The sequence below is a fragment of the Coregonus clupeaformis genome, chromosome 18, assembly GCF_020615455.1.
Source record: "Coregonus clupeaformis isolate EN_2021a chromosome 18, ASM2061545v1, whole genome shotgun sequence".
Classification (NCBI taxonomy): Eukaryota; Metazoa; Chordata; class Actinopteri; order Salmoniformes; family Salmonidae; genus Coregonus; species Coregonus clupeaformis.
In genome coordinates, this window is record NC_059209.1 from 53,825,901 (window position 1) to 53,838,220 (window position 12,320).

A 12,320-nucleotide genomic window follows, 5' to 3' on the forward strand; every position below is an offset into this window, starting at 1 on the left:
AGAACAGAAACAGGTATGTTCTGGAGATATACGGTAGATTGTATAGTATCGATTGCATTATCAGAACTAAAAGAAGCAAGAACATCCTTGAATTGGAGAAAACCGCTCAACACCAAACCTGATCGTGGAAGTTTGTGAATGACCTATGCTCCCCAAGTCAGTAAGTCAGATTGCATTGTCAACTTACTCCATACACTTTACTTGAACTCTTCATCATACCGGCCACATAACATATCAATGACATAACACTTCATGAACAGCCGGGACAGTGTCATAAGCTGAGATGAACCATTGTGACTGTCTGTACCAGTGTTATGTAGGCCTTACGACCAAAGGTTCTTAGTAAAACCCAGAGTTGATAGTATTACCACAGACTTCCAGGTTCCTTCTGGGGTTACTACTAGGAGCATTGTGAAATGATCACAACCAGATAATGTGAGTGTAAACTTTATTATCCTTCAGAAAGCATGACTTGTACAGACAGGGTAATATGTGTACCCAGCTCAGATTTCAGTGTTTTCTACGAAACCCCAATCCAACATTTGTACAATGTCGTGGCACAGCTCCAGATGCATGAGGCCAGATTTACCCATAAACCCTGGCGGTAGTTTTCCAGAACATTCTCATCAGACATGTGCTACTTGAACAAGAAGAAACCAAACCCCAGAATGATGGCTGCTGCAAGCAATCGTGCTGAAGAGTTTAATGTTTGTATTCCGCTCTTTTTGTATATTGTCATTTTCTTTTTTTAAAGTATCACATTTATGCTTAAGACTAACTACAACAATACACTATAGACAATACATACTGTATGGTATTCCATAATATTGGAACATATCTTAAATTATACAGTTTTTTCAGTACATTAAATGATAACTCTGGACCACTGGCACGGGGATATATAGGAGTTATATTCCCCTAGTATGTTTTTATTCTCATCTGTGTAATATTAGAGTTTCTTCACCATTCTGTTAGTTGATGTCAGTGGTGGGACAGTAAAGGCTTCAAAATACATTTGTTTAGCTTTGAACACAACATAGGTAATACTTGTTGTATGTGTAACATGACAATTGTGCTCCTGGTTGCATTGTTACAGTATTATATGTTTGGCAGCACATGCACAGACATCAGCATATAGCAGTTATGTTTCACATCATCATCAACTACAGAGCTGTGGGATCATGTACCATACATCAGTGTAAAGTGGAGAGACCCAAACGTCCATGTTGACCTGGTTATTATCAGCTAGCAAAACCGCAGGGGAGAGGAGAAACAATGCAAACCTTCCCAGTCTTAGTGTTGTCAACAGATCCCTACATGCTTGATAAACTACACACAGTAAGTACACCCAATAACTAGTATTCCTTGTCCATAGTACTGTATAGTGTTGCATCTTCAACACATAGTACCTGTTCAGATGGGCAAACAAAAACGATTGAACAGAAAGTCTTGAAGCAAACATATGAGACCGTCATGAAACAAACGTACGAGACAGTCGTGAAACAAACGTACGAGACAGTCGTGAAACAAACGTACGAGACAGTCGTGAAACAAACGTATGAGACAGTCGTGAAACAAACGTGAACAATGACTCAAAGTTGACACATCCTGTACAAGGCTTAGCCATGCTTAAGGGAGGGTAGGGAGGGGGCATTCGGGGCTGCGCCCCCCTCACCCACTCCCTCTCTCTCCTCAGTAACAAAGTCTCTTCACTACCAGCACTCTATTATCATCTCTTTTTTTTAAAAGCTGCTCTATGGTTGATACAGTCTATGGAACAGTAATATAATATACCTGGACAGAGTGGTGTACTGTACGTTAGCTTTTATCTGTTCGTTATTTTCTCTAGGAGCTAAGAGCTGTCGCCATGCTGTGCGGTGGTGAATGGGGGGGCTGGTCAGCCTAAGTAGTGGGGTCAGTTAGCCTTGCTCTAGTCCATTGGAGACGGAGGGGGAGCAAGAGGAGGTGGGAGTGAGAGGAGGAGGGAGCAAAGTGGAAGTCTTTTCGGTTGAGAGAGTTGCTTGTGGTGGTGGTGGGCGGGAGGGGGGTTGGTTGGGGTTTGGAGTTTCCAGAGGTGGACTATGTGTCTCAGAGTAGTGAGATTGTGTATCAGGGGTTTCAAGGCAGGGAATACATTTTTAATCCATAAGCAAGCTGCATCTGTATAATGTATTTGATCCCAGTGTAGGGTAAGTGTGATTCAGGTTGGGGCTGAGGTTGGGTAAGAGGGGTGTTAGGCGCTCCAGGTGGGATGTGGGGTTATTGGGAACTTATGCTCTACATGATCTGCAACCCAAATGACACCCTATAGCCTATATAGTGCACTACTTCTCACCGGAACCCTACGGGCCCTGGTCAAAAGTAGTGCACAAAACAGGGAATGGGTGCCATTTGAGACGCATGGACCCATGGTGAAGCCATAAGGGGGCTAGGTGGGGTAGAGGTGGTCTACATGTTGTAGCCGTAGGGGGGCTGGGTGGGGTAGCCTGGTGCAGCGTATCCATAGCCTCCTGGATATCCTGGCTGGGGAGCCACTGGAGCAGAACCTGCTGTCAACATCAGCTGCTGACCTGCATGTACACACATACATGCACACACACGGTTATACAGGATTGTCTACATTTCATCAATAATAAACAGCTAGCTTTCTAGCGTTACATTCAGATTCCCTTACTCATTCCCCACCCCAACTGATTCCTCTAAAGCTCAACCAAGCCTTTAACAGGCTAGAAGAAACCAGCGCAGAAGGACTGGAGCTAGTTTGGGATTTTAAAAGCATCATAGAGTGCACTACCGAACCTACCAAACACTATGGGGGTGGGTTCTGTGACTTTTTCCTCAGTCTTCCTTTGGCTTTCTGACTCCTCCAATTTGTCCACCTGAGAACAGAGGGTAAGACAGGGGTCAGAGAGAGGAGCCAGTCAGTCATCTAATGGGTGGGCTCACTAGAATAAAAATGTCAAAAAAATACATTAAAAAACATCTTAATGTTCTACAGACAGAAATTATGAAAAATATTACTTTTGTCATGAAGATAACACTACACTTTATAGACTAGTATCAATCTCTACAGTGAGGATGCCTTAGAGAAAATGCCATGAGGAATTGGTGAGAAACTTCACTACAGCTTTCCTTACAGGTGAGGAAGCGTCTTTAAACTACTCTAAAAGCAGCAGGACTCCTGTAAGTTTAGTTCTTATTAGCATTTCATTGTGTCTTCTGTTGAGGAGAAGCTCGGTCCATGCCAAGATGCTGACAGTCCACTTTTATCCAATCTTAGAAAACGCAAACACATCTCAGTCCAGGAGCAAAACAGACAAACCTAAATTATAACTTAGCATGCTTCTACTACAGGGCACTCCTCCTTGCCTAGCAAACACCTAGAGATGTTTGTCCAAGGTATTCTGCTTGGTTAAGAGCATGCATCTTTTTTTAACTGTAAGTGCAAGTTGTACATTTAACTGCCATCTTATCCAAAGCTAGCTTGTGGTCATTTTGCTAAAGTAAATGTGTAGCGATCTTCCCAGGCAATGCTTCAGAAGTGTGAGCAGCACAGTGTCAAATAAAGGCTAAATAAAACATAAATCAAGCAAGGATTCAAACAGAAATGTTTAATTTACATAATGTAATACTCTTTGTATATGTCTTAGTCAGAAATCACTCCATCGTCTAGAGTTAGTTCAAAATGCTGCAGCTCGGCTTTTAGCAGACACCAGGAAATGTAACCATATCACACCTATTTTAGCTTCTCTACACTGGCTTTCAGTCACTTTTAGAATAGATTTTCAAATTGTATTAATCATGTTTAAGGCTAGGCTTGGTTTAGCCACATCCTATATCTCAGATAAGTTATCTCCCTACGAGCCAGGACACAGCCTGAGATCCTCTGGCAGGGCACTGTTGACCATTCCAAAGTCTAGGTTGAAAATAAAAGAACACTGGGCATTTGCCATTAGGGCCACTGTGTCTGCTGCTCTTCATCTGCTGCCCATCTAACCAGGTGAGTACAGAGGAAACCAGCAGACACTGCAGTCCTGGAGCTGCTGACTACTAGCCTGGTCCCAGATCCATTAGTGCTCTTGCCAACTCCATTGTTGTCATTGTCGGGCCAATATGTGACAAGGAGTTGGCATGATAGAACAAACAGATTGACACTCAGGCTAACTGATTACTGATGTGGAGGATTATAGCACAGCACCTTCCAGAGTTGTGGACTGGAGTCACATGACTTGGACTCGAGTCTGACTCGAGTCACAAAGTTGATGACCTGAGACTCGACTTGATAGAAAATAAAAAATAACTTGAGACTTGACTCAAGACTCGACTTTGACTTGAATTTATCTGGCCAGGTTTTGTAATGTCTGTCACTCATTTTGTGGAACAGAGTCTACGTGGATTATTTTACACAAAGCCAGAGACATCGCCCTTGCAAAAAAACCTGCAACAGATTGGCCACTGAAACGCACACTCGGCACTCTGTTTGGAGCTAGTAAGCAGATTGCTGATTTGCTGTACAGCTATAGGATCGGGTGCAGCGCAAACATCAAACTGTGGGGAGAGAGGATTGCCATATTAAATAAATATGCAGCTCCAAAAATAGTTTGGTGATCAAGAATCTGAACTGTTTACTTTGCAAGCTCACCAGCAATGGGGCAACAATTACTAGCATATGCCTACTGGTCTTTTGGTATGTACCAATTGCTTGAAATTGATCATTTACTTATGAAGCTTGCATTTGGAATTTGTTCTTAAACAGAATTATTAGTTGCGAAGACACACCATAGGTGCGGTCTTCACTTCCGCTCTCCAAACTTTCGCCAGTGGAGTGCTTTTTTTCCTCGTTGAAATATTTGCTGTTGCTTTCACACATTTAAATGCATAGGCCCTATGTGGTAAATCTAGATTCCATCTAATACTACAAGAATTGCTAGCGTTTCATCATTCCATCCCCGTACAGTTTATTGCAACACATAGACATTTCTGTTTCATGTTTGATAGGCCTACGATACATTTTCATTTAGCCAACCATTTCTTACTCTCTGAGTGGCGTGATGTTTATTGTACACATGAACGTTCACAAGACTCATGAGGTACAAGTTCTGTTTATTTAATTCAAATGTATGGTTTCCTTTGTTCATATTTCCCGAGTTCTGTGTGTCTGTTTCCTATTGCCGCGTTCAAAACAATTGGGAACTCTGAAATCTCCGACTTCAGTGCATTCAAGACAACTGGGAAATCGAAAAAAACGAGCTCCGACTGAACGGTCATCCATCTCGGAATTCCAAAATCGGGAATTCGGGCCTCTTTCTAGAGCTCCGACTTTCCGACCTGGAGATCACTGACGTCATGATTTGACCTCAGAGTTTCCAGTTGTCTTGAAAGCACCATTAGTCTCTGTCATTCTGGTTGTGCGTAATAGGAGCGTGCACGCCTCAGTGCCCATAGAAATAGGCTACGTAGCCTGCGCTCCATGCTTTGGAGTCAGAACGTTGAATAAGATAATTATTGTTCCATGTATGCATGGTGTTGAAATATCATTAATAATCATTAAGTCTGATTAAACGGAATGTACCAATGGATGTGGAAATTGCCTTTTACATTGTAGAACCAGTTGATTGGTTGTAATTGCCAACTGGGTAATTGTATGGTCCTGGGGGCCAAGTGCTTATATTATTTATGCAGGCCTACCTGTTTGAGCTTTGGTTTCTTAAGGGGAGGCTGTACAGTCTTGCCCTGTACCTGTGTCCGTTCAGATTGTATCAGGCTTAACCTGTCCTGAGGCTATTTCTTTTGGGCTATTGCCTGTGTATATTTGGTAAATCTACTTGTATATTTTGTATGATATGGCACTTTCACGATTGGATCGCCAAGACCTGTAAATAAATCTACACTGAGCATGTCAACCTGCCTTCGGCTGATTTAATGCCCTTACGACTGCTACAAGGTCCCTAATTTACAATTACATAGGCTAATCAAAATGTGTTGTAGACAAAATAATGAAAAGGGCTGTCTGGTTCCTCAATAAATTAGACAAAAGATTTGTAGTTGAACAAGTCATTGCATGTATACAGCGGGCTCCAAAATTACTGGCACCCCTGTCTGGCAATGCACAAACAATACTTTAAAAAATATAAACAATATCATTATAGAGATAATCTGAAAATACCAACATGTGAGAAATACTGTACTATATTAATGTTCCAATGGAACCCACCAAAATCATTTATTGATTTAATTAAAAATCAATGTCCTCCAAATCAAGATTTCACAATTAATGGCACCCTTAAAGATTATTGTAAATAACATCTACCAAAATTAAACTAGGAATTCAATTCCACTTATTTCAGTTTATCTAAGTCTTAAGGAACTATATTAAGCCATTACATCACTTCCTGTTTCACTAGGGTATAGAAATGAAGTAACACGCATACAATATCCCTTTGTCATCCAACACCATGAAGAAAACAAAAGAACTGGCAGTTCAAAAGAGACAGATGGTCGTAGACCTTCATAAATCTGGTAATGGCTACAAGAAGATCCACAAACGATTGAATATACCTCTTAGGGCAATTATATATATTTTTTAAAGATATGGAACAGTTGAAAACCTCACGGGTAGAGGACGCAAATGCATTTTGCCCCCCAGGATAGGGAGGAGGATGGTGAAAGAAGCAACAAAATCCCCAAGAATCACTGTGAAAGAATTGCAGGCCTTGGTGGCGTCTTGGGGTCACCAGGTTTCAAAAAGCACCATCAGATGCCACCTCCACAACCACAGGCTCTTTGGATGGGTTGCCAGAAGAAAGCCCTTTCTGACCCCAAGACACAGACGCAAGCGCTTGGAGTTTGCCAAACGTCATTTAAATTATGACTAGAAGAAGATGCTCTGGTCAGATGAGACCAGAATTGAACGTTTTGGTCAGATACATCATCGGCATGTTTGGCGTCGAAACAGAGATGCATACAAGGAGAGGCACCTCATGCCCACGGTGAAATATGGTGGTGGGTCAGTGATGATTTGGGGCTGTTTTAATTCCAGAGGTCCAGGGGCACTGGCTAAGATTGATGGCATAATGAATTCTACCAAGTATCAGGCAATTTTGGCTGACAATCTGGTTCTCTGCCAGAAGGCTGGGACTTGGCCGTAGGTGGACTTTCCAACAAGACAATGACCCAAAACATACCTCATGATCCACACAGAAATTGTTCTGTGACAACAAAATCAATGTTCTGCCATGGCCATCTCAGTCGCCGGACATCAATCCAATCAAATCTGTGGGCTGAGTTGAAGAGGGCAGTTGATAAGCGCAAACCCAAGAATGTGAAGGATCTTGAAAGGATCTGCATAGAGGAATGGTCCAAAATCCCTCCAAATGTGTTCCTTAAAAACTTGTCAAACATTACAGGAAAAGACTCCATGCTGTTATCCTTGCCAGAGGTGGTTGCACTAAGTACTAAATGAGGAGTGACAATAATTATGAAACCTTGGTTTTGGTGACATTTATTTTCTATTAAATAATTGTATGATTTTGGTTGGTTCCATTGAAACATTAATAAAGTACAGTATTTCTCACATGCTGGTATTTTGAGTTTCTCTCTATAATTATATTGTTTATATTTTTTAAAGTATTGTTTGTGCATTGCCAGTCAGGGGTGCCAGTAATTTGAGCCCACTGTATATATATTTTTTACTTGACTTGAGACTTGACAACTTGTGACTCGACTCGCTTTTAGAATGCATGACTTGGACTTGACTCGAGTCTTGACCTGTTCTACTTGTGACTCAAATAATAGTGACTTGGTCCCACCTCTGGCACCTTCTATCATGTGTTACTGTTCTATCACACTGTTCTATCATGTGTTACTGTTAACTAGGACTTCTATCATGTGTTACTGTTAACCAGGAGCAAGCAGTCAGGGATTAGCAGTTAGAGGAGAGACCCGGGGGTGGCCAACCCTGGTCCTAGAGCACAGGAGGTTGGTGGCACCTTAATTGGGGAGGACGGCTCGTGGTAATGGCTGGAGTGGTATACATGGAATGGTATCAAACACATGGTTTCTATGTGCTTGATGCCTAGAGGTTCTCAGTGTGTGCAGGCTTTTGTTTCAGCCCTGCACTTACACGCCTGATTCAGCCTTCAATCTAGAAACACAATTTGCTGAATCAGCTGTGTTGGTGCTGGCCTGGAACATAACCCTGCACCCCCTGTGACATTCTCTAGGACCAGGGCTGGCCAGCACTCCCTCCATTAAGCATTCTCAGTCTACAGTACAAGTCCATGCTAGGTTCCTACATCAGAAACCTAGGGTCTATGTTACAACAGAAAACAGACAAGAATAAAAAGGAGAGAAATAAAGAGCCAGAGACCGTCACCTTCTCTGCAACCTCATCAACCTGGAAGAGAACCCACAGTGGTGACCTCACATGGCTTGGGGTCAAAGGTTACAGGAAGTGGTGTCATTAGAGATTACTTTAACTCTAGAGGAATGCTAGGGTTCCCCACTTAAGGAGCGGCTCATGTTTTTAACTTAGTGAAGAAACACAAAATAATCAAGTTGTATATTTGTACAGAATCATTTAGCCTTTGAAAAGAAACAGAGTGAAAGCTTTCTCTAGCAGCGTTATCACATCTTTAAGTAAACTTTCCTCTTCATTTGTATTGCCAAAAGTATTGCTTCATCTCTAAACCCTGTCTGCTTTTTCAATACCTACAGAGAGAACATCAAGGACAACTGTCTGTCTCTTACAGGAAGAGAAATCAATAATCTGGGAAAAAAATTAAACAGTCAAGTTAGCAAGAAGAGATCCATTATTTATCTAATATTATACAACATTTTCACCCACTGAAATAAAAATGTGATGTACGTCCCAAATGGCACCCTATTCTCTATATAGTGCACTACTTTTGACCAGAGCTCATAGGGTTCTGTTCAAAGCAGTGTACTATATAGGGAATAGGGTGTCATTTAAGACATAGATTGTGCTCGCTGTGTTTGCAGCAGGACTGACCTTGGTGAGGTACTCCCTCATGACCTGGATGAAGTATGGCATGGCAAAGTCCATGATGTTGTGTCTCCAGGCCAGCTCCAGCACCACGTCAGGGTGCAGCAGGTCATAGGAGGCAAACAGACAGGCAGCGAAACATTCCTTCCTGCCCTCCTCCAGGAACCACTGCAGCAGGGTCTCAGCCAACTCTGCATCCTTTGACTCGGAAGCATACAGCATCGCATCCTGACAAACACACAGGAAGAGGGGACTTTATTGAATGATTGATTGGTTGATTGATTGGTTGATTGATTAATAGATTGATTGATTTGAGACTGCAGCAGGGTCTCTGCAGCATACAGTATCCCATCCGGAGACAGGCTGACAGGGGAAGGTATGGACGGATGGATTTATTGATTGAATGATTGATTGATGAGAGAACATTTTGATTCTCATAGATGTTGCACCAGGGTTACATACCATTACAAAGCTGAAAAGCTACTGAGGAGAAAACTGAAGAAAGACACTTATTTCAACAGGTTGCAGTTGGCCAAATATATTCACTAGTATTTCCCTCCTACAAAGCGAAACAGTGCCCCCACCAGGCTATAGTCAGAGTAGATTGAAATGTGAAAGGGTCCAACAACAACAAAAAATCTGCCCAGAAAGATGAAAACCCTGTGCACAGCATTGCGTCTGCATCCAGGCGCTGGTTTGGCAGGAACAGCTAGTATCTAAAATAAAATATTTACCTTGTATAATTTGTCCTTCTTGCAGAGTTCCACACTCTGTCTCCAACGGTTGTTACCTTTGTAGAGGTATGCTGCTATGCGTCTGAACTCAATCAGCTCATGCTTCTCCAGTCTCTGGGCCAGACCAAAGGTGTCAAAATTATCATACGCATCGATAGACGCCCTCAGACCCTATAGACAACACAGGCAGACAAGTCAGGCTCAGAGTCTATGGAGAACACTGACAGAAAAGTCAGGCAACAACACACACACTACTCACTCACCTGGTAGTCCTCCTCGTCTGTCAGTAGGTTATTAAGGGCCTCGTTGACTCCCTTGTTGTTGTGACTCTGAACTGACCTCAGGTAAGGCTTTACCAACTTCAACTGGTTCATCTGGAAAAACACGTCACATTATTTGGTCTTGTGTTGCTGCTAACTTTGCAGTGTTTTATTGTGTGATCAAGATTTTTAATTCTTAATTTACATTCAATTCCTGGTTTAATGACTGACGCAGCGGTCTAAGGCACTGCATCTCAGTGCTTGAGACGTCACTACAGACACCCTGGTTCGATTCCAGGCTGTATCACAACCGGCCGTGATTGGGAGTCCCATAGGGCGGCGCACAATTGGCCCAGCGTCGTCCGGGTTTGGCCGGTGTAGGCCGTCATTGTAAATAAGAATTTGTTCTTAACTGACTTGCCTAGTTAAATAAAGGTAAAATAAAAATATAAAAATGTTGATTGATTACCTTGGTGAAGTATGTGACCGCGCGGCTGTGGTCTAACCGTGGTGACAGTATGGTCAGAAGGTCGTTCGTCAGCAGAGGTTTGTAGTCCAGGTAAAAGGAAAGGGATTTGTAGTACAGCTCCACATTGGCCACCTAGAAATAATCATACAACACAATGAAGTTCCTTGTGGAGAGAGGTGAAATAATTAGAAAATGAGAGCGATTGGCTACAGTTGTGGTTAGTATACCTTTAGCGAGGTTCTTAACTGTTTTGTGAGCGAGGTCTCAGGAGGTCATGTTACCTTGGCAATGACGTCCTTGAACTGCACCTCCTTCCATGCGTCAGTAGGATGTGACATCATCGTGAGGACAGCGTTGTCATACTCCTCGTATTTATCATACAGAAACACTAGCTCCGCCCACAAGTGAGACTGCTCCGCTGCTCGCAGCACCTGATTGGACAACCACAGAAAGTGAGGTCACAGACATGACCGATATGGGAGAGAGAAATATTTACTTACAATAAATATTTTCAGACACACACATACACATGCATCACACCTTAGGGATGTTGACACGGGACCAGAAGAGTTCAAGGTGTTCTCTCATCTTCTGGGGTTTGAATTTGGAGTAGAGGATGGCCAGCTCTGTGAACATGCCCATGTGAGCGCGCTCCAAACCCAACGCTGCCTCCAACAGGGCTATCAGCTCCTCATAGTAGCCCCGGTTCTGATACACAGACACAAACATGAGTTAACCACAACACATAGATACTGTACAGACACCTAAAATATCTGAAAACATTCCCTTTACCTGACAGTAAACTATGGAGGGCATCATCAGGTGAATGATACAGGGTATTTACCTGACAGTAAACTATGGACGCATCATCAGGTGAATGATACAGGGTATTTACCTGACAGTAAACTATGGACGCATCATCAGGTGAATGATACAGGGTATTTACCTGACAGTAAACTATGGAGGGCATCATCAGGTGAATGATACAGGGTATTTACCTGACAGTAAACTATGGACGCATCATCAGGTGAATGATACAGGGTATTTACCTGATAGTCACTAATGAGCTCCTCCAGTTCATCAGCGTGGATGACAATGTGAAGACCACAGATCTGAGCCAACCGAAATTCCTCCCCATCCACACACGCAAAACACACCTGGAGAGAGAGCTCAGTCACGATACACAGCCCAACAAATGGAGCTTCCATCTATCACTTACACATACAGCCAAATGTGTGTAGAAATGTTAAGGTGTACCTCCTTCCAGGTGCGTGTGCTGTTGGCTTTCCTGGCACTGTCCACAGCAGCCTGGTACTCTCCTAGGTGTACCAGCGTGGACGCCAGGCGGGCAAAGTTGGACACATTATTATACAGCAGCTTGGCAGCATCATACATCCCCTCCTCATAACACCTATCTCCCACCTGGATGAGGAGAAGGACATGGGGAGAAAGAAAGGGAGGAATGAGTGAAGAGGGAGAAAGAGGAGTTGAAAGTTGAGACGAAGGGTCTCAGTGACCAAACGTTGCATGTTGATATACAGCAGGGTTCTTCAATTCCGGTCCTGGAGGGCCGAAACACTTCTGTTTTTTATTTCTACCTGGTAGTTAATTGCACTCACCTGGTGTCCCAGGTCTGAATTAGCCCCTGATTAGAAGGAGAGGATGAAAAACAGAGGTGTCTCGGCCCTCCAGGACCGGAATTGAAGAACCCTGATATACAGTATGAAAATGTATGCACTCACTAACTAAGTCGCTCTAGATAAGAGCGTCTGCTAAATAACTAAAATGTAAAAAAATTTAAATATACAGTGCCTTCGGAAAGTATTCAGACCAAGACTTTTTCCACATTTTGT

General features: G+C 42.8%; 1 protein-coding gene across 1 annotated transcript in view; it reads right to left on the reverse strand.

Annotated features, from left to right (window-relative positions):
• Positions 1-431: 431 nt before the first annotated feature.
• LOC121573316 (clathrin heavy chain 1) overlaps positions 432-12,320 on the reverse strand; it is a 45,860-nt gene continuing 33,971 nt past the window's right edge. Inside the window, 10 exon segments of the mRNA XM_041885231.2 lie at positions 432-2,570; positions 2,804-2,879; positions 9,011-9,232; positions 9,739-9,909; positions 10,002-10,112; positions 10,468-10,599; positions 10,749-10,898; positions 11,008-11,175; positions 11,517-11,624; positions 11,725-11,889. Of these exon segments, the coding sequence (XP_041741165.2) occupies positions 2,449-2,570; positions 2,804-2,879; positions 9,011-9,232; positions 9,739-9,909; positions 10,002-10,112; positions 10,468-10,599; positions 10,749-10,898; positions 11,008-11,175; positions 11,517-11,624; positions 11,725-11,889 (1,425 nt within the window). The 3' untranslated portion in view covers positions 432-2,448.